General features: G+C 37.6%; 1 protein-coding gene across 4 annotated transcripts in view; it reads right to left on the bottom strand.

Annotated features, from left to right (window-relative positions):
• LOC114476260 (rho GTPase-activating protein 26-like) overlaps positions 1-21,894 on the bottom strand; it is a 69,064-nt gene extending 47,170 nt beyond the window's left edge. The window contains exons 1-2 of one of the 4 annotated variants that reach the window (XM_028467659.1): positions 21,877-21,894; positions 21,287-21,759 (exon numbers count right to left, since the gene is read on the bottom strand). In XM_028467659.1, the coding sequence (XP_028323460.1) occupies positions 21,287-21,440 (154 nt within the window). In that variant the 5' untranslated portion in view covers positions 21,441-21,759; positions 21,877-21,894. Of the gene's footprint in view, positions 1-3,069; positions 3,187-21,286; positions 21,846-21,876 lie in introns of those variants that run through there. The other 3 variants (XM_028467658.1, XM_028467660.1, XM_028467661.1) reach the window with 3 other exon arrangements.
• Between the last annotated feature and the right edge of the window lie 1,397 nt (positions 21,895-23,291).

Genomic DNA, 23,291 nt, shown 5'->3' with positions numbered 1-23,291 from the left:
AAACTTTCATCAAACTAAACAATCTGAAATCCACATAAAGGCACAGGCACACATGTTGAACACACCCCACTTGCATCTTCATTCCTGCTTCATGAGAGTCAAACTGCCCATCCCAAAGAGAGAACCATGAATAGGGTTTACAAATAGAACAATAGGAAGAAAAAGACAAGTGATCTCAGATAATCTGTTAATTAAATGTCAAATATAATGTACAGTCAGTCCAGTGGATATTCTTTGCCCTGTAGTAGCACTTCACTCATCACAAACTGCCTGAATGGAGATTGGAGGTCAACAATAAGCTCCACAATGGATACATAAAGCCGTGGAACAAAAGAAAAACTAACGATGCAAAACATAGTCTGAACTAGAATAAACTAAAGGCTGGATGTTGGTGTGATCAGCAGGAAAGAAGGAAGAAAGGTAGGAAGGTTTGGGGGAAAACAGGGAAAACCAAGAGGAAGAAAGCCATATAGTTTTAGGGAGGGTAAAAAGGGACCTGAGCAGAGAAACAGCTGTCCGGGAAGGAAATCCAAACTACTTCTGGCAACTGTTCGGGAGCCAAAGAGGAGGTGGAATGAAACAATTTTAAGAATGAGTGCATGTTAAAGAAAGAGGGAAACACTGAATCTTTTTGGGAACATACAAGAATAAAATTGATGCAAGATTCCAAGGCGTTTTGCAGATTCAATGTGTACTATGGTATGTAAATTATTATCCATGACATTTACTATTTCAACAGACTTTATCATCACAGAAACTCTGAACAACGTCAAAGCCTGTTCCTGTTTTGGTTTCTGATTGGGAATGAGATGAGTTTCAAGATTAAGTTTTCCAGGACCAAAAATAGCGTAATTGCTGTAAGCAAACCCAAAAGAATAAATGCAACATGGAAAGTGTGAGGTAGGCCAGTGACTACTAGGGTTGGGCACCAAAAACCAGTTCCAAAGAGGAACCAGTTCCTAACGTCCGGTTCCGGAACCGTTACGAAGATGTTTGAATTTCGTTTCTTTTTTTGATTCCTAAATGCCCGCACTAGTTTGTTTCCATGGCTTGCTTTGTTTGAACGCGACTGTAGTGACTGACATCTGTGTGTGTGTGTGTGTGTGTGTGTGAGCATGTGTGTGCCTGGCTGCGAAGCCGCTGACCATAAGCTGACAGGGGAGAGAGTGAGTGCGCTGATCACTTCTTCTCCGGCCATATCATTAACAGCGCCGCTTCTACGGTTTAAATGATCAACTTAGGGAGTTACTAAAGGTTGAGTTCACCCAGAATGTACGCATATTTAAGAAGTTAACAGATTTAATTTTGCCCCGCTAAATGAGGTGTAGGACAGTCCTCTGCTGCTACCGCCTCTCTGTAGTGGGGGATAGAGATGGGAGATATTGACTAAAAAAATTATCCCAATAATTTCTGGTATTTAACATAATAACGATAAAAATCACGATAAATAAAAAGTATAAATAAAAAAAATAATTAAAAAAAATTCACAACTTAGTGTAAACCGGTTCCTTACAAACACAAACAAATCTTAATACATCAACACTAGACACATTTAAAAAGGCGACAATAGACTCAGAGTTCATGAGCTGATATTTCATGGAATATAATTGTGCATGTGGATTACTATTAGTGTTATTGTATGTAATTCATTTATTTCCTCACTTGAAATAAAATTATTTTCACAACAAAAAAAAGCACATGAAAAGCACAAATAACTCCATTAGTGTTTTTACTGCTGATGAATCTTGTTTCATTTATCTGATAATGAGTTACATAAAGTTATGATTGATAAATATCTCTCTGATTTCCTATAATTAAACCATATCAAGACAGATTAATAGTGACATTATTATTTATGCTAACATTTATTTCACACAATGTGTGACATGTTAGCTTTTATCCTTCCATACAAGTATTAAATCTGACCTTAAACAAATTGATGGCTCTCTGTGGCTTTATGACAGTAAGACGTGTTCTTTTTACTTGGTCTAATTATTTATATGGAGTGGTTACTAGCATTAGCTCTTAGCCCAGTCTGTGTGTCGGTGTGTTAGCTTAGCATAGTTAGCTTTAGTTGAGTTTCCAGTTCATAATCGTTGCTGCGGGTTCATCTCTGTCCCCGTGTTTGTGGAACTTTGGGTGGATCTGATGGAGGAACTTGGATTGGTTCCCTTTGTTGGATGGTTGTCTGGTTTTAACCAAGAAGTGGTCCATGATGTATCGCAGCTCGGCAGCTTCAGGTAGCTGAGACGAGAACCTGACACACACAGCCAGCAGTGTGTGCGGGGGTGGTGGCGGTGCACGGCAGAGCTTCTAAAACAGCGTTCCCTTCCAGAAAATAAAAGTTGTTGACAACAAACGGGCAGTTTTGGCCTGTGGAACACTTTTTTTTGGGAGCATTCTTGGCTAAATTGAGGGACAAATGGCCCGTGGCCCTCACTAATTTCCGACATGGGAATTTATCGTTTATCTCGAGGGAGGACATATTCTTACCGGTGAGAATATTTTTGACGATAAATCATAAACGATAAAATATTGCACATACCAAGTGGGGGAGGGGCTGCCGCCTCGGAATTATGGACAGTGATGGCCAGTTGTTGCTTTTTTTTTTTTTTTTTGACACGTGCACTCCATACAACTATTACAATATAAACAATTCACACATTTACCCTTTGATATAAATCATATAAATTATTTACAGTCATATACAATTTACATATGTACATAAAGAAAAAAATAATTGGGGTACTTTCACTTTAATATACAGATTTAAGGATTCAAAAATGTCCAAAGTTTCCACTGCTCTTTTGTCTTATACTCCATGTAAAGAGGTCTTATATTAGTCTATTTTATTTTTAAAGTGGTGCAATTTTTGTGGCTTGACACTCCAATTCCATGTATGTACAGTACACATTTGAGAATAAGGTATATGTTAAATAGTATGATGATAATGCCGTATGCAATTGATCCGTCAATGAATGCCAACTGTTTGTTGTTGTATTCATGAGTAATAGTTGTAAAGTTGTACAGTTCTGGGACAAAAGTGGGGTTAATTTAATGTACACATACGTGAAAGAGACTTTTCCATTCCTTCCCTACATAGCGATTGCATCCCAGCGACAGACACAAAGAAGCCAGGTGCAATAGGGAGCAGAAAGATCCTTTTCTTTGCGGCTCCAGGATTTTGCAACGAATACAGCATTTCTCCTCGTTTAAGGTCAATTATTTTCAGTGCTTTGGTAGATCTGTTTTGTGCTGAATCCCATTCAGTTTGTCTTTCTTTTATGCTCAGCCACACTAATCACCTCCCACCCCATACTCTCCATAACTCTCTCGTTTTGGCACTACCACGCCTGTTGCTGACACAGCAAACAGAGGCAACCAGGAAGGTTTCCATCCCTCTCCCTTTCTCTCTCTCCTGTTTTTAAAAAGAGCATATGTGAGGTGAAATCATTCTGCAGACCGCTGGCTGCCTCTGGAAAAATCCACAGCAGGAATCTGGGACAATTGGAGTTGGAATCCAAACTGAGGAAACACAACTATGGATGCTTTACTCAGGCTTACTGAAGCTCGCCTTGTAATTAAAAGAAAATCACCAAGTTTTTATGCAGTTTTATGGCATTCTTTGGGTCAGACACACTGTTTTCCCCTATTTTGTATACAAAGATTCATCCACAATGTTAAGCAATTCTGCAACAAACTTCAGACCTTTTATAACTTGAGAAATTAAGTGGCTTTGTTTCAGTTTTGTTTTTAGTGCATCGTTAAAACTACAGGACGTATCTCGTTTCATTTATTGGTAAATTGTAAAACAATGACTCCTGAAAAAAAGGCTTAACTTTATGAAGTTTTAATCAAATGTTATTTCTTCTAGAAAACAAAGTGAAATCTTTTAAGATTTAAAAAAAAAAATGTTTTAAATTTTCAAGAAAAATAGAGGGACTAAAAGAAATCTAATCTCTCATATTAGATATTATATACAAAAAGAAATGGCTAAGCACTCACAGTCCATTCTGTAACTAATCTGCAATTGGTAAATGGACTGGTAAATGGACTTGATTCTGCGGTCTCATCCCACCACCCAAAAGCACGTGCGTCAGATTAATCAGGGTCTCCATTTTATCTATGGGAGTGAAAGGCAGTGTGAGTTTGTCTCAGTGACAGCACCGATTTTATTAAATTCCTATTCTTAAACTCTTTGTCACTGTAACCCTCAAACATGTTTTTATATATTTTTTTATATTATGCTCCTTCACATAAAATCTCATCCATCAACATTCTCTGAAGTGACAACCCTGCTTGACTCTGAGCCAAAAGCATCCTACTGCAAACAGGAAATGTAAGATAATAAATGACCTTGCCTCCCTACTCACAACCCATAGCCAGAGGATCTGATGATATGAAGCAAGTGACAAAGGAGGGGAAAAAAAGACATTAATGACAGAGAAGAGGAAAACCAGGTGTCGAAAGCTTGGATCCTTTTGTTTTACTTTTAAAACCAGACAACACAAAGATCTGGAAAGTCATTGCACCTACAAGATATGCATATCAAATGCTTAAAATTCCATTTCTATTTATACAGCTCTGTTTTTAAAAACCAAGTATCTCAACAGCTTGTGTTAAATTTCAAAACAATCAGGAATACGCTTGTTGGAAGTGGTTTCCTTCTGAAATCATTTCTGAACAGAAGTCTTTTGGACATTTAACAGATCACACCAGCGAGGCACCAGTGGTGATAGGAAACAGTAAGAAGGGCGGACTGGATGCCACACTAACTAGATTAGAGCCTGTCTACAAATAGCCTTTGTTTACTTCCTCCACTTCACTTGACACAAACATGGCCTCTGCTCCAAGTAATGACATCAAAACTCCCAGTTAGAAAACAAATAATCAATGCACTTTTGAACTCATTCTCAGATATTGGTTAAAGTAGGTAGAGATGGAACTACTGACTTCTGACAGCTAGGCTTGATCAAGCTTAGAGAAGAATGATATCAGACAAAAAAGTACCTTTCAACCTCAGTTTCTGTATAGTGTTTTCAAGATTTTTCTACATCCTGTATTTTGGAAGATTGATACAGCTAAACAAGAAGAGGAACAGGAAGCAACTTCATCCAGGAAAAGAAAAATAAAGCCGCAGGCTGAGAAGTAAAACATAGAACAAAAGTCATCATGAGGTGTGGTGGTGAGATATTTAGCAGGAGTTCATCATATGAACAGTTGAGAACACACATTACGATGAATTGTTGAAAGATTTTTGCTTCATCTTCTTATGACTTCAACGCAGTCTGAAAGCCACCACTGTGCCTCAAAGCAACCCCCTCCTCACACCCTGCTGCCTCACATGTGCTGGGGCTGCCACATATTTTCTGGAGGCATCAGAAGCAGTGAGAGAAATCAAACTTCAAACTGAATTTCAGAGGAGGAAGGGAATATTCACCTTCATCTTTCTTAAACTTGTACGCTCTCTGTCTGCACAAACATCTCCTATTTCCACCTCTTTCCTAAAGGCAGACCAAAACAGAAAACTGCTGAAAAATGTTTCTCCTTTGAACCACTGCTTTCACCTCCAGCATTACCACCCAAATTTACTTCGACACCTTCTCTAGCACTGAAACTTTGCCCTGCGGCAAGGGTAATCTACCCTCACTTCTTTTCTGTCAAGATGTTATCATGTTACCAGGGCAATGTCATTAACTCACCTCGATTTATCTATGAAATTGCAAACTCTTGAGCTTAAATGTGTCTTGGCATGTACGTAAAAAAAATAAATTGTGTATCTCATTTGTGTAAGAGCTGAATTTTGTAAAGGCATAGCTATAAGGCAAAAAAAAAAGTGACTATACAAATGGGGTGTGCGTCCCAGCATGCATCAGTTTCTGCTGCAGTGTGCTTGCAATGCATGCATGTGGAAACAAGCTGTCTATACCACCTGCTGCAACCCTGGGCAAGCTGCTCTGGGGTTAGGAAGGGCAACAGTCAATGGCAACGGTTGACACATGGTTACCTACATGAAAACAAAATATGTGTAGCAGAACTCTTGTTCCACAAGCTAAAGCCTATTGACTTTATCAGTACAGAATAACTTCCTAGCACCACTCCTTGACTATTAGAGACACAAGAAGAGATAAGATATACAAGTGAAAATGTTTTAAAGGCACTATATTGTGTCGCCATGTATATTTTGCAATGTTGAATACATTTGACAAAATCAAATATACTGTATATTGTATGCAAGGCAAGCCAAATATTTCATTGTTTGTTTGTTTTTACATGATAAAACCAACCAACAATGCCTCTAACTGAGAAGTTTTGATATATAATACACTGTCCCTGACTGTAAAAATGATACTACAGACTGAAAATATAAAAAACAAACATGAAAGCCTAATGCCTCACAAGAAGTTTTATTAGACAAATCTAAAATTAGACCAACAGCTTCTGTAATGAGTTTAAAGGGACTCCCAGCATTGAGCATTTATGTATATTTATTTATTTTATATCAGTCTAATGAATAGATATCTACTTGAAAAAACTAGAGTATGGAGTTTTGCTAATTATTTTGTAATCAAGAACAGGCTCAACATGTGATGGTCTGCTTACAATAGATGGGAAATAACTTTGCATGGTCCCCAGTGTACAAGTAGACCAATAAGCTTTGCATTGTTGAGGGTTTGGTGTTTCAGTTCTGGGCCAGAGAGTGTGTTTTTATCACCACATGATCCTCTGCAGCTGTCCCGTGGGCGCCAAACTTCAAATTGTGGTTATCTGATTTAAAAGACAAGCTTTTTTTGGTTTCTAAATTAGAGTCACTTTAATCGTTTGACTGAATTACTGGGTCAACTGGAGCCCAAACAAAGTAAATCTTAAATTCTATAAAGCGCTTGAAGAATACTGGTTTATTTTCAGCCAGAGTTTTAATCAGCCGTGTTTAACGATTTCCATTTTTCCCTCTCTTCATTTTGAACTTTCTAAGTAAAATACACCATTAAACTATAACAAATAGCTTGTCTTTTATTACAGGATTATTGGAAATCACTTTCTTTTCCCCCAAAATATAATTTAACCAGTGTTAATAGTGTTGGCTTTATTGGTTACTTTCAGTACATTTTACCAGCTGTGGTTCTCATTGGCAATCTATTTAAGAGCATCATTTGTCCTCTCATGACTATGTCTGCTGAGAACCAAAAACAGTTTAACCAAGAATTATGTGTGTTTAATTTATTTATTTTTTGGTCAAAAGGCAGTAACGAAAAACATAATTTCTCTTCCATTTCTTACAATTAGCCTCCTTAAGAGAGATATTGTCCATTCAGCTTGATGAGTAGTCCCAGACAAGGAGCCAACAGAGCTGCCTCTGCAAACTAAACAAAGCTGAGGAGAGAAATTAGTTTTACCTCATTTCAACCTCGAAAGGAAAACGGTTGTTGGACAGACTTGGCAATATATATTAATTCAGAGTTGTATTTCCAAATCAGATCATAATGAGACCAATAGTCAAGAGGAATATTCCGATCCATAAAACAAATTCAATAAGTGAAATATTTAAGATGCAGAACAGTTTGTTATCCAGCTTTTAATCTTCCAATCTATCACAAGCTAACCTTCCAACTATCTCTTATTGCTGCATAAATCCCTCGTATCAATGCTGATCTTCTCCCTCTTAGTCCTCAAAGGACCCACAGACACACAATGACAAAATCCTAATTACAGACAGTAATCTTTGTCTCTTGGACCAAAGCCAGAGCCATGGTCGATGGCACACCAAGCCAATACACACCACCCAGTGATAACAACTCAGGACACATTAGAACTGCAGTAAAGTAACACAAATCTATGAGATTAACACCTCTAAACCCATGAGGTAGGGCTGGATTAACACTTGTGTAGACCGCCACCCCTTTAACATTAAAACGTGAAAATGAGAGCGAGTGTTGAGCATGCATATTCAATGTATGAGGTTGGAACAAAGAACAAGGCAGCGAATGAAGAGCGGCAAACTGGGGATTAAATATTCTTAGTAGGGGGTTATTTTAAGAGCTGGCGGGACAAAACAGACGGTAGCTGAATGGAGACACACACACACACACCCACAATGTCAGATACACACATGCACACTCCCTCGCTCACCATGCCAGTGGAGTGCGGTTTGTTTGGGTTGGCTTTGCAAAGCTATGAAGCCAAACGAGTAGTTCTCCTCAGACCACCCCTACACGTTTTCAGACTTTTATATACTGAGTAAATTAAAGTGAGAGTGTCATAATTGGCTGTCTTTGTTGATGTTAACTGAAAAAAATGATATTTTTTTATATATTACATCTGTAATGGAAGAAAAAGTACATTATTAATTCCCAAGACAGGAAATGTATCAAGTACGATAATCTTCCATGTTGCATATGTTTATTGTGGTACTCTCTATTTTCCTGTCTCCATATTAAAAACCGCTGACTCTACAAAACAACACAGCCATATTTACAGGGCGGCCGCGGCTTGCCTGGGGTTACTGCATAGTGTTCAATAATTCAATGCATCTACTCCTTCCTTGGAAAGGATAGACATGGAGTCAGACAACAACAGGAGCGGCTAATACACCTTTAATGATTTAGTTGTTCGTTTGATCCCTCAAACCGCTTCAAATCCACCTGTTGGAGTATCTATCGATAAGAGTCCAATTTCAACAAGCTAGGATATATTCTGTCATTTCTACAAAGTTTCCCATAAAAACATGTGATAAGTGCTGATGTAGCGTTGTGTAAAGACACACGCAACCCCATGAATGGACTTTAGATGAATGGTCCAATGCTGAATAATAAAAAAAACTGTTATTACTTTGTGTAGACATGTCTTTGGAGTCTTTAAAGGTCCCATGTCATGCTATTTTTCACCCATCTCCATTTGTTCTAAGAACCCCAAAAACATAATATTTTTTTCCCAAATTTGCCTGTTTTCCAGAGTTTTAGCCTCTGAAAAGTCACTTTCTGAGCAACTCTACACAAACAGGTTGATTTGCTGCCTACTTATGCATATTCATGAGTAGGCGTGTCTATAGACAGGACACTGACTTCCTCCTCCCCACACGGTGACGTAGACCTAGATGACGGCCCGCCCTCCTCCCACCCACTCCGTAGCTGAGCTCATGCTGCTTTATAAACACGAGACAGAGCGTGGGGGCGGGACGTTTGCTGGTACATACATAGACTGTAGAAAATACATAGCACTGCGTGAGGGACGCTGAAATGCTCACATTCGTGGGCGTGTCTATTTACATGTCAATAACAGCAGAGAGCTTTCTAGAGGCGCGGCTTCTGGTCCCAGTGTTACTCTACGGTAAAATAGCATTTCAATCAGACGTTTTAGAGCTTAGCTGTGTGACATCCTGTTCGTTGGATGTGAGAAAGACAAGAGAAAGATAATATTAAGATAGATAGATACTTTTGTTATCCCCAGGGAAATTTAAAATGACATCTCTAAGAATACCAGGAAGATTATGGTGGACCGATTTTTCGTTTTTACTTACCAAGGAACAAGAACTCTAAGAAACCTTTAACCTAATGAAACCAGTTTGAGTTACGTGAATGTCAAATTCCACTGAGCAATTACTTAAATGGTAAATGGACTTGATTTATAATATAGTGCTTTATAACCATCAAGGTAGTCCCAAAGGGCTTTACAATATCAGCTCATTCACCCATTCACACACCAGTAGGACAAAACTGCCATGCAAGGTGCTAATCTACAATTGGGCACAATTTCCCAAAAACACTTGGACACATAAACAGGTATAGCACTGGGATTGAACCCCCAACCTCTCGATCAGTAACACGATCTCCCACTTTTTGACTTTTTGTTGCATATATAAATCCCTTCTCATTTCTGCTAGGAAAGTATACATATCATAGTATTTTTCAGTTACACCGTCTTTGTATTTTGGGTTGAATATCCCTTTATTAAATATATGTATTTCAATTATATCACACTTTTCATTAAATTAGCAGACCTAACGCTTTTTTTTCCCACACACTTATTCAAATCCTGTAACGCAAATGGTGGCTTAACCTGGACTGAGCCATCAACCTTCTGATCGAAAGACAATCTACTCAACCACTTCCCACATACAGTCTGTACAAATACAGAAGTAGATGATGAGGGGCATGCACAAAAATGTTTGTACATTTAACTCTACCCATTTATTAACCCTAAACTCCTCAGGGATGGGTTACAATTGCATGTACAATAGATATATATATATATATGACAAAGTAACGTAATTATTTTCAACATGTTTTCCCTTAATCGTCCCCCATAGAGAGCATGTGGAAACTGTGAGTATACCAATAAATAGAATTGGTCCTGTATGGATTACCCTATAGTAGAGGAGTAAAATATTAATGTTAGGATGTAACGATTCACGATACTGGGTTCACAATACGATTCTCTCACGATTTATTTTACAAAATGAGACTATCAACAAAAGATGACTGAAAAACATTCCTTTATTTTTTTTCTTCGAAAATAAAAATACTGTACTATTTTCTTTTATCTTTCATTGTCAAAAGAATCCATTGATAAACTATGCAAAACAATGCAACTACAATTCAAAATAAATCCTGAATGAAATAAATAAAGAAATGGTACAAATGAAGAAGAAGCCTATTCATTTAATTTCTGGCTCTACAGTAAACTATGCAAAACTGCATAATAGTTTTTTTTTTTTCTTTTTAAAAGTGCAACTGAAAATGTATTTTGTGCCTTAACAATTGGATTTTAAAACAATTCCCATATCAAAGAAATTATATGAATAAACAAACTATGGCTTTTATTCTCTCTCTCTTGTTTCGCCCTTTCCTCTCTGGGCTCCTCTTACCTTGGATTTCACATGTTCTTTCTTTCTCACTTCTTTCATTTTGTCTTGGGGAAACCAAAATGCTTCCACACTTCTGATTCAAAACATGGTGGTGCGTCCTGAATTTCAAATTCTTAGAAAAAAAAAAAAAATTTAAGTACTGCGATATTCAATTTAAGAGTATTGATGTGAACCGTGACACATTTCAATGGATTTTTCACTGTCTCATGATTAATCTTTACATCCCTGATGAATATAATAAAGATTTTAAGAAAACACAGACAGCCATAGCAACTGTGTAAAAAATAATACTAAAATATTAAAAAGCAATGATCCAACAGCAGGTAGATTAGTCACCTTCAGCAAAAAAAACAGTCTATCATAATGATGCCCAGAACACTGACTCCCCCACTGTATCTCATCTCTTATTAAAATGACACAACCACTGGCAAAGGTTGCTGCATACAGAGAATTTTAGCAAGCTGTTTGTCATAACAATAAAAGTGATAGAGGGGGTTATGAGACTGCTGTATCTCATTTAATACACACTTCTTCACTCACCATGCAAGTCATTCCCAATAAGATTGAGTAACATTCCTCTGTAAGCACTTTGTTCTCCTAACAGAAAAGACGGATGGCTTGGACAGAAAAAAAATGGGCGAGAGATCTCATTGTCAAATACATAGTACGACATGGGGACTGGGGAGTGACGATGAGAGGAGCATTTGATATCTCTGCAAGAGCCAAACATCAAGAAAATAAGTTGAAAAATCTGTATTTTCCTTTCAGGCACCTTTAAAATAGGCTCAAATAACTGGAACATGAAGTACAGTCATAGATAAATTCAAAGTTAAAGTCCTAGTTTATGTCTCTGAAACTAAAATGCAAGACGTTGAATGAATGAATCGTTTCTCCAGCCGAAAAAAAACTCATGGTTCTTCTCAAATGAAACCTTTTTCTAGAAGGTAGACAACAGCATTGTATTTTCTCCCCATATTCTCCATCTGGAGCACATCAGGTTGTCTTTTAATTTGAGAAGCATTGAATCCAATTATTTTATCTTTAATCAATAAAGTTGAGATGAACACTGTGCACTAATTTCATTAACTGATAGTTGCTATTCTCTGCTTATTTGCTCCCTGTATTCCCTAGATAGCATGTCACTATTTATATTGCCACAGTAATTGGTCAGTAAAATACAATAGTCACAGCAATAAATACATTTTTAAAAACTGTGCATTAGAGAAGCATTTTGGCAACTGAGTACATTAATGAAAAAAAACTATACCAAATATCTTTTACACAAAATGGAAATTGTAAAAAATAATAATATATGTAATAGTTACACAATCAGGCAAAATAACTATAAGTGACTAAGGCCACGTTTACATGGAGACGATTCTCAAACGCGAAAGTGGCGTGTTGTTTCCACTTTTAATTCCGCGTTTACACGAGCGTGTTGGAGTGGAATTCCGCGTGCATACGACAACGCTAAAGTGTGTTGAACGCCCTTATTTATTCATGTAATGTGCACGCCGGGTGGCTAGGTGGCAACGTAGAACCTTTCTTCTTCTCTACTTCCTGTCAATCCCTACGCTGCTTCTCCGGTCCATCAAAAATGTTGTGAATGTGAAGGAGTGTTTTCCTCTGTTCTTCTCCCCCCTCTAATAGAAGTCGTGACACTTGCTGACACGACTCTTGTACAGCATTTACTGCAGCTAAGGCTAGTTGGAGCTCGGTAGTCATTTTGGTGTTTTGTTTACCTCTACTGGCGCGTGCTTGTGATGTCATCTGTTTGCGACAAGAACCGCAGTTTCCTGTTTATACTGTTTACACGGTGGCGAGACAACGAAGCATCACAAGGTTTCCCACTTTGGTCTGGGATTCTTGCGTTTTTACCTCATGAAAACCCCGGCGCCGTCTAAACGATACGGATCTGGGAAAATATTTTGCTGTTTTCACCCGTGAGCGTTCTCGCATAAACAGGGCCTAAAAAAGTTAGAATTAAATGGCAAAAATGTCTCTGACTTGAAACAATTTCAGCTCCTTTCCTAAAAGTCTGCACAGAACTTGTAAATAACACCATGAAAATATCCTTTACCCTTGTACGACCTTTTGAGTTTCACTTTATACTTTGAAGTGAAAGGGAGGAAAAGAAACATCTGCAAGTGTATATCTAAGGATAGAAACAAGTGTGCGTGTGGGTGGCACATTTTTCAAATCAATCCCTTGTTTAGGCCCCACCTGTGCTAATGCTTCTGTAACTTAGTGAGTCAGTGTTTCCAAGTCGAGTTGGACACCTGCTACAAGTCCGGACAGCGAGCTCTGCAGCGGCATCAGATTTCCTGTAAAAGGTTAGCGATAGACAAAGCCACACCTGTTCTCTTATTACATATATGTGACGACTGGTCTTTCTTCTCCTTCAGGGCAGCAAAAACAGCATTTTTCTGCAGTAAAAAAATAAGTCATAAAAAGTCAGTCCTGTGGCACTTTATAGACAATGATGAGTAATAAAGAAAAGGAGATTGTGTTTGCCTTGATCACAGGAAAGAACTCCTTGAACTGTGAGTTAAATACAGTGAAAGCCTTTAGTCATGTCTTATTTATTATACACAGTTTCTGAAAAAGCAACACATTTTATTATAATCCCTTCTGCTGAGTCTGCATGGTGAGGGATTCATCATCTGTTTGTTGGAACAAATAAGGCAATCAAACAATCAGCTTCCCATAAAAAGCTGTCAAACAACAAACTGTTTTATGGCCAGGTAAATGAAAAAACAAAAGAGTCTTTAGTTTAGAGTTCAACTTCTTGTCACCGTTCCTACTCATAGACCTTCAAAATGATTTCAGTTTCTATCTTTAGAGATCGGGGCCAACAGCAGTACCAGGTTAAGAAAGAAAAGAAAAAACTGGCTTCAAGCACAAGAACATTCTTGAATCACGTTTGTGTTCATTGGAAACAAATGATGGCTGGACTCATTTGCTTGAAGAAATAGAAGAAAAAATAACTAGGTAATAAATATCTTTTCCATGTGGCAATGTAGAACAATCGCTTGTCAAAGCCAAGTTGCAAAAGTTCAACATAAATTAACTGACGAAAGGTTTTTGCTTCACACAACACTATAGTTATGTTGTTTTGGGGTTAAGTTCTGTGAGTTGAATATATATCCCAATTCACTTTGAAGAATGAAAACCTACAAATAACAAGCCATAGTGTGATAGCATTACATAACAACCCTCTGAAAAGTAGAAATTGTGCGACTTCAAGGTTTGATCAAATTAGCAAAGGTTTAGTAAAACTAAAAAGAGGACGTCTTACAAAAACGTTTGTCTACAAAAGCTGCTTGCATTGCATACGTACACACATGCATACATGATGCAAGTTCGTAGAAACTTGTCATTGTGGCTGTGTCGTGTCAACATTTAGCACATCGTCTTTCATGTCTATGATGTACTTCCTGTTTGGGTTTCATATCATTATAAATGATCTTGTTTTAAATTTGAACAAGTTGTATGCTGCTTAGCGAACAATTGAAAGAGAAAACGAGCCTGATGGCTTTCAGGTTGATGGAGGTATATACAGTATATAGTTCTAATTTATCTAAATGACAGCTTCCTCTGCTGCACAAGGATTTAGATTTGGAAGTTAGGTCAGCTCTGTCTGATTGCATTAGGTTCCCAAACAGGCCTGAAGATATCAGTCTTTACATCAAAGATTTAACTAATCTTCTTTTAAAGAGCTTCTGATATATAATTACCGTATGTGATGACAAGTCTAAAGGAATTTGGAAACTTAGATAGAGGTCTTTATAACATTTTCTGATCCATCCAATAAGCTTTTTTAATGAAGATACTAAGTATTCTTCTGTTTTTCCTACAAACCAAATAGACATTTATGTGAATATAATCTGTTTACACATAAAAGTTCCCATAATTGCGCTGCTACTACAGTGGGAACCTTTTTAAATATGCTTATCCATTACCGCATTAGAAACAAACCTCAACTAAATGCAAATTCCACACAAATAAAGTTGTTTTTTTTCTATTCTACTGCAAAATGCACTTGAATTACTGTTTCCAGATTACATGCTGACTGTTTAATTACAAAAATATTGTGATGCATGGAGCCAAAATACTTTCTTTTAGCTGAAGATCCAAACATCAATATTTGTCAGCAGTAGAATTACAGACAGAGCAGTGCAAAGCGTCCTTTAGCTCTCTGTGTGTGTGTGTGTGTGTGTGTGTGTGTGTGTGTGTGTGTGTGTGTGTGTGTGTGTGTGTGTGTGTGTGTGTGTGTGTGTGTGTGTGTGTGTGTGTGTGTATGTTTTGACAAAAGCAAGACAACAATGGTAAAATCCAAGTGGTGCCCTGTGTTGGTGCTATGTCACAAACTACAAAAAGACCCCCAACCCCCCACGGTAGCAAAGCCCATGCACACACACACACACACACATACACACAATATTAAACAGAACTGATTTTAAATGAAAGCATATACAACAAACATGTGTTCCATGTGTGCACATCTGGAACATACCGTAAGAAACCATGATGCAAGCCCACACACAAACACACCCGTGCATCTCTCATCTTTGTACTTGTTTGTGAAGGAATGCTTTTAGAGCGACAAACACTGCATGTCTTTGTCCTGAATTTTCTTTCTTCTCCTTCATCTTCCTAGCCTTGGCCTTTGTTTCCACAACCTAGATTGCTCTGCTCCTAGCTACCCCATAGGCATTTCAAAAGCACAGCCATGTCAGAATTTGAACACTATTGAACTAGACAACAGCACCCCCACCTACTCTGTCTCCCATGCACACTGTGTCTTTCTTTCGCCCCTGGCACACACCCTCTTGTACTGCTCGGGATGAAAAAAAAATTGCCATAATCGAGAATTAGTTATGGTGTGTAGTACGTTTGTGTGCGTATGACTCCCATCCATCAGCACTGTTGACGCCTGAGCTTCTGAATGGCTGCTACTAACCTCCTTGCTACTCACCAGCGACACAGAAGCTGGCTACAGAAAAAGCCAAGACAGAAGGTGAATGGAAAAGGCATGCGTTGCAGGGAATTCCCACTTTTCAAAGCCCAAGGTACAAGCCTTAAAAAAAAGAAAACCTCAATGGCCTGTCTGTGAGATCTCCAAGAGCAGTTCAAGGTTAAATTGGAAGTAAATGTCTGAAAACAAAGCTATTGTCAAAATGGCGCTAATAGGTGGAGGCCTGTTTTTAACCAGTAACAGGCAGAAAGAAACATAGCGCACATGTCTGAACATTAGAGATGCTTTAGGGTTTAAACAGTCCTAATGCTTAGTTTAACTGTGTAATTTAAACCATGAACAACATTTGCTTTTTGACCAAGTTAAAAGACGACAAAGGAACAAAAAAAAGGATAACTTTTTTTTTTTGTTTTTAAATGTGTGAAATTTAACAAATAAATTATCATCAAAAATCATCAACACTATGTCTACCAGACACTGAAATCCTTCATCTTCTTTAATCCTAATGCAGTACAGGGGTGCTGAAACATTTATACAATAGAAATTACAGTAAAGCACCATAACAAGAGAAGCCAGAAACAATGAAACTTATACAGTATAATGTAACTACTATTAGTAAAACATGGCAACATCATGTGGTTACATGCATAAGGTATTTAACAGCTGAGTCATTACATGTCATTTCGACAAATTCAACAAATAAATTTTTTGAACTGTCACCCAAGAACCAACGCATACCAATCCAATATCGAATATCGATCCGATATCAGCCGGAAAACAAATGTCGGATTCAAATTTCCAATTCTTTATTCTTTATTTATTTTATTTTTTTGCAATAAATTTTTCATTTATTTTATTCATTTGTAGAATACTGTAGATATTATGTTGAAGGTTAAAATGTATGAAACCAATTGGTTCATAATAAATGGGTCAGTTTTTGTCATACCTACTGTTTCTGACTATTGTTCTCTGTTTAACATCACTTGAGCAAGCCTTTTCTAACATTCCACACTACAAAATAATATATATTTTTTTATTTATTTAAAAAAAAAAAGAAAAAAGTAATAAAAGTATGCATGATTCATGCTGATATCGTATCGGATCAATATCGGTATCAGCCGATACGCAAGGCTGCAATGTCGGTATCATATCGGAAATGAAAAAATTGTATCGGGACATCCCTAGTCTATGTACATAGCTCAAAGCTGAGGCATATGAAAAGTTGTTTACTGAAGGCCCAAACATGTAGGAGCCTCAAACCCAGACAAACTTTTTGCCAATTTTGAGAGGCTGGCATGTCCACCAGATAGGATGTCTGGCAGTTATTTATGTATATTCTGAGAGGGTGGATGGAGCTGCATTACTATACCAAATTTCCGTTTCCTATGTGGTGTAGTTCCTGAGATATTGGAAGCTGAAATTGGAAGAAAAATAAGGACGCAAAAAAAAAAAAAAAAAATCGCACAAAAATCGACGACTAAATTGAAAGAATAGACTTTAAAGTTTTGCTGCTGGTGTATAAATCTGTGAATGGGTTTGGTCCAGAATACATCAGTGACATGTTAGTCAGGTATGAACCCAGCAGGTCTCTCAGATCTATGGACACAGATCAGATAGTGGAGCCCAGAGTTCACAGTAAACATGGTGATGCTGCTTTTAGTTGTTATGCTGCAAAGAAGTGGAACAAACTGCCAGCGGAGCTGAAGTCAGCATCCAATGTGAACATTTTTAAATCAAAGTTAAAGGCACTTTTTTTCTCTACTGCATATGATTGAGAGAGAGATTTTTTGTCATGTTGTTGATGTAATGATGATTTTACTGATGATTTTAATTGATTTTACTGATGATTTTAATTGTTCTTATTGATTTAAATGTTCTTATTGATTTTAAACAATTGAATGTTTTATCATGTAAAGCACATTGAGTTGCCTTGAGTATGAAATGCGCTATATAAATAAATTTGCCTTGCCTTGCCTTGCCTTAAATTGGCCAAAAAATATATTATTATAATATTGGTAAAAATGTCTACTTTTTTTTTTAGACCGAAGTGCGTGGGCCATTTGTTGAAATGACATGGAATGACCCTGCTAATAACTCAGGGTTGTTCGGCTGGTTGAGCTGAGTCATGTTAAAGGTTGAGTTAGTTCAAGGGGCTAAAAATTTCTGCAGCCTGCATGATGACAAGGTGAACTAGAATGACTCACGCACACACGCTGCTCAGTTGCAGCACTGCAGGTCAACCATCTTCTGCTTTATGTCGAAAAGGCTTTACACTGTAGATAAGATGGATCTTTTTCCCTCACACACATACAGTATGCACAAGCGTGAGTTTGAATGACTACATCCGTAGCTAATACCGATTACTTATAATTAGGGATGCACCGAATATATTCGGCCGAATATTTCAAAAAAAGCCACAATTGGCCTTTGGTTTAGTGAGTTAAAAGCAAGGCCGAATAGTAGCGTGTGACGCAATGACGCAATCAAATAACGTGCAGTGATTTAGAGTCAGAAAAGTTTGTGTGAGTTGCTGCCGAACCACAGCAGCAGCTCCTCCTTTTCGTACACAAACACAGCCAGACTCGCTCCTTACCGCTTACTGCTCTCCGTCGTAAAAGTTGGAAGCCGCTCTCTTCCACAACCGAGTCTGTTGTGAGAGCTGTGAGCCACGAATCCGTTAACATCCCCATCGTTTCCTCCTTACACTACACCGGGTCTCGCTGCATAGACTTGTGTAGCATTAGCACGGAATGCTAACAGCTGATGTGTGTGAACAATTTCTGTGGCTCCAAGCAGTGACTCCCAACACGATCGGCAGCAGGAAAAGTAGTGCAGTTTGGGCGTCCAGTAGTGCAGTTTGCATTTACATATATGACAATAAAGTATAATATATTCTATATTAAACTGCAGTGTTGTTTTAGCTGTAAGATAGTTGGAGAGGGAGGAGCTCACATTCTAGGAGGCGTGTTAGGTGACGTCATCTGCCAACGTGGGCAAAATCCAACTTGCCCGTTTGAAGCTGACTGAATAACGTGAGGGAATGAGGCTAAAGGGATGTACATCACTGTAGCAAAACCATTATAAAGTGATTTTTTTCATCAAACCTCCCCTTTAATGCACTTTAATTTTTTTTGGAATGCATGTTTTGTTTTATTTGAAAGGCTAATATAAATGAAAAACTTTATTTTGCTTTTTTGAAAAGCAAAGGCTACTGGAATATTTACTTTCTTTAAAAAAAAAAAACATTTCTAAACATTTATTCTAGGTTATTCATGCACTATTTCAAAAGATAGTGAAAAACCTTAACAACTGCATTCGAGATTCGGTATTCGGCCAAGTGTTTATATTTTATTCGGCTTCGGCCACAAACTTTCATTTCGGTGCACCCCTACTTATAATAGCCATGCATCCACAAACAGGAAGAAGCTGCAGTATATCTGCAAAGGTAATAGTAGAGACGATGAGAAATTACAATGCCAGATGTAAAACAACTAGCCTGCTCTCACTCTTAGTTTAAACCACATTCAACTACATGGAGGACTTTGCACGTACGGATCTCTCAAAGTCTATGAAAAAAAACAACCCTGTGTCTTTCTTTCTTTTCTTATCATAGTCTCAGCTGAGAAGCACTTACTGGTGCAGTTACGGTACATGCTGGCGTCTTGTCCTCCAAACTTTTTTTTATCAGTTATTCAGACAAAACAGAAGAGTGTGTGACACCAGTCCAAGCAGATTCTCATCATTTGAACATTTTGATTGTCCTCAAAAAGGAGGAGTACATGTGTTTTAATAAGATTAGTCTCTAAAAACATTTGTGATTTCCAGATTGGTTTTAGAACTCAACTATTGTTGCTGGGGTGAGCTTCAACCATCCAAAAGTTGCATAAATAGTGATGCAGTCAAAATATTACTCTAGTCATTAACTGCCTTTGATATATTGTACCTTTTTCCTGTAACCAACTTATCCTTAAACTTTATCCATATCTGGACCTAACGATCTCTGATATATGAAAGGTTGATACGTTTTTTTAAAAGTGAAGTCATTATAAACTGTTTTTTTTTTTTCTTGTCTTTGATTTTTGTATTTTATGTATTTTAATTTAACTTGACAAATGGTGTCAAGATTGTCGATTATAGCATAAAATATGTATTTGATCTAAAATAGTAAACACTGTCATTGTGGTAATAGTGCATGTATTTTGTAATAAAAAAAGTGTTATATTATTCAAAGTTGTGAAAACTCATCTCATCCCCCTTATTCCGAGATGAGCTACTGCAGATACAGTAAAATTCTGTTGTGTAATAGAACGAGTGACAGTTTTAAAATAAATAAGAAGATGCAAAAAAAAAAAAAAAAGGCCACTTTTAAGTATTTAAGTGAGTTTCAAAATGTTAAGATTATTGTTGCTAATCCAGCAGAAGAGCCACTGCAGATTTTAATAGTGGGAAAAGCCTTGCTCAAGAGCTCTCAGGTTGGAGTGCGTCATTGTTCGAACCCAACAAGTCATCCATAGAGCTGTGCGGACACAATAATTCAATATAGGATAGTTAAAGTGGTTCTAATAAAACTATGACATGGTGGGATGCAATAGGGAACATGCCTTTCTGTTATGGCAGATCTGAGTAAATGCTAAGTCATCATCATAGTAGATGAACACACACACACACACAAAAAGAGTATACTGTATACCAAACATGGGCAACTGGTGGCCCTCGGCCTAATTTTGTGCGGCCATCAAAGTAAATGCACAGAATGACTACAAAAACACACTAAATGACAAGAGAACCCAAAATGTCAACAAACCACATGAAAATGACCTCAAAGACACAAAAACAAAAACATGAAATACACAAAACAAATCAAAAAACCCAAAATAAAAAAAATAAAAAAAAAAAAAAAACAAAGAACACAAAATAACTCCCAAAACACACAATGACACAAAAATAAACAAAAGGACTGCAAAAATACATGAAATGAGAACAAAACGCAACACAGTGACTCCAGAAAAACAAAACAAAAACATGAAATACACAAATGAACTCCCAAATGCAAAGTGGCTCCAAAAATACATAACATAACAGAAAAATAAGCAGAATGGCAACAAAAATACACACTAAATGACTCCAAAAGAGAAGATGAAAAAAAAAAAAAAAACAACAAAAAACCATCTTTAGTCCTCTCCTGTATTAATGCTCAGATCAGTCATTATTCTAAAAGATGACATGACTATTGATAATGTGGCCCTTGGATCAAACATTAACATTTTTGTGGCCTCTGCTGTGATAAAAGTGGCCCATCCCTTCTGTATACTGATATCTTTGTCCTACATTAATAATGGACTACTTTTGTTTTACAAGCTGGACTCCCACACATACATACATACATACAGTCTCCTAGAGGTGTGTCCCTCTCTCATACATACATACAGCCATACCATACTCACTTTTCAGTGCCTGAATCAACGCTTTCCCATCTTTAATGAGCTCCTTGATGAACTTGTTGGTCTTGTCCAGCTCCAACTCATGAGACTTGAGCCTCTCTCTGAACTGAGGGCTGTCCAGGTAGCAGTCACTGAACTCCAGGGCAGGCAGTCCCATCTTCTGCTCCTCTACACAACCTCTACTAACCTGACACTAAGGCTCAGGATGAGCTGCTGCTGCTGCTGCTGCTGCTGCTGATGCTGTCACTCACTGGGAATGATGATGGTGAAAGAGTCAATGACCGCATGTAAAGTTAAATGTGCAGGATTCCTCCTCCTTGTTCCTCCTGAGAAGCAGCAGCTCTCCTTCCATCCAAAAAGTAGCACAGAAATCCACCAGCGATGCCCGCGCAGAAGGTCACATTGAAAGTGTCCACTTGTTCAGTGAAACTGACTGTGAATTCCTCCCAACAGACTCATAGTGGACAGAACCGGGGCTGAAACAGTAAAAAAAACAAAAAAAAACAGGCGGAATTAAAGAAATACAGCTCGGCTTGTAACAGTGCTGTGTTTCCTGGGCGGCTTTAAAATGCACTGCACTGTTGTCAACCTACCACAACACGGATTATCCCCGATTGACAGCCCGTTGACCAATAGGAAGGCTGGAAATGCAGAAATGAAGGAGTTATGGGCGGGACAAGAACAAGAGCGAGTCAGAAACAAAGATATTGGTTGTTTCAAGATTGTCTTTCTCGGAGACTTTTTTCGTCACCCAGAAATGTATCGTAACACTCGTTACAAATAAAAGACTACTTTGTCACAATATATTCTCTTTCCACATAATTTATTTTAAGAAGTCATCATTACATGTAGTTATGAGTACAACATAAGCAACGTAACTATAATAAAACACTAGCAATTAATTTTCTTTCACAATTATTTACTTTAAATAAGATCATTCAGCAAGAAAACGATGTATAAATAACATAATTGGTTACACTACAATATTACAATTACTCCAACAACAAGGTAAATGACACCAGTGTGGTGGAATGAAGTTCTAAAATATTTTTTGGTAAACCCCTTTTATTATGTCTTAAGTACATCATAATGTATGTTGAATGTACTCTTTTGTGTAGTATAAATGTATAAACACATATTAACCGATTGTTTTAGTTAAAGCAAAGACCTAAAATAAGGGGCTCAATGGTGAGGCTTCGCTTTAGTAATAGACGATCTAAAAGGAGGACACGCTGACGTCATTTACCAACAACTGGGACTTTCTGCAGATTGGAGGCTGTGGTCGATGAAATCCCCAGCATTTGTCGCCATCTGTTGGCCACAAATAATACTGCAACAGATGCAGTTCCGGATCCACTAAAAAAATAATTAAAAGTACTTTTAAAAACGTTTTTTTCTTCTTTTTTTCTTTGTGTTCACATGCTGGTAAAGGTCAACACTACAAGAAGCACAATCTTTTTAAGACAGCAATGCATGAAAAAACGTTTTTTTTTTTTTTTATATAGTCTCACAGACTATAATCTAGTTATTTCATCATGCTTTTTTTTTCTCTTGTCTGCACATGCTGTCAAAGGTCAACACTACAAGAAGTGCAATCATTATGAGACAGCAATGCATGTTTTTTTATTGCAATAATATAAATTGATTTATTTTATTGCTTAATTGTGACCATCACCAGCCCTCCCCAAGGAAGGGTAAGAAATATTTTATTAGAGGGAGGATATAAAAAGGGAGAGCAGTGTTACACCTAAGTGGAGAGGGAGGGGGCGGGGGAGGGGAAAGGGAGCAGGGAGGAGAGACTCATATTGTGCTTATTATGTTGTGTAATCAAGCCAGTATAGTGACAAGTGTGAAGCTTAGCTATAATGGTGGTGGCTGTGGACAGGGGGAATGAGTGAGTGGTAGTATCTAAAGCAGGTTTTTGGGATTAACGTGTCTAAAGTAAAGCCCAGTATGAGTTTTATCCCACATCCCAAGGCGTGCCAGTGCATCGTATACCAGTATATGT

The sequence above is a fragment of the Gouania willdenowi genome, chromosome 14 (genome assembly GCF_900634775.1).
Source record: "Gouania willdenowi chromosome 14, fGouWil2.1, whole genome shotgun sequence".
NCBI classification, from domain to species: Eukaryota; Metazoa; Chordata; class Actinopteri; order Blenniiformes; family Gobiesocidae; genus Gouania; species Gouania willdenowi.
This window is presented reverse-complemented; position numbering and strand designations above follow the sequence as displayed.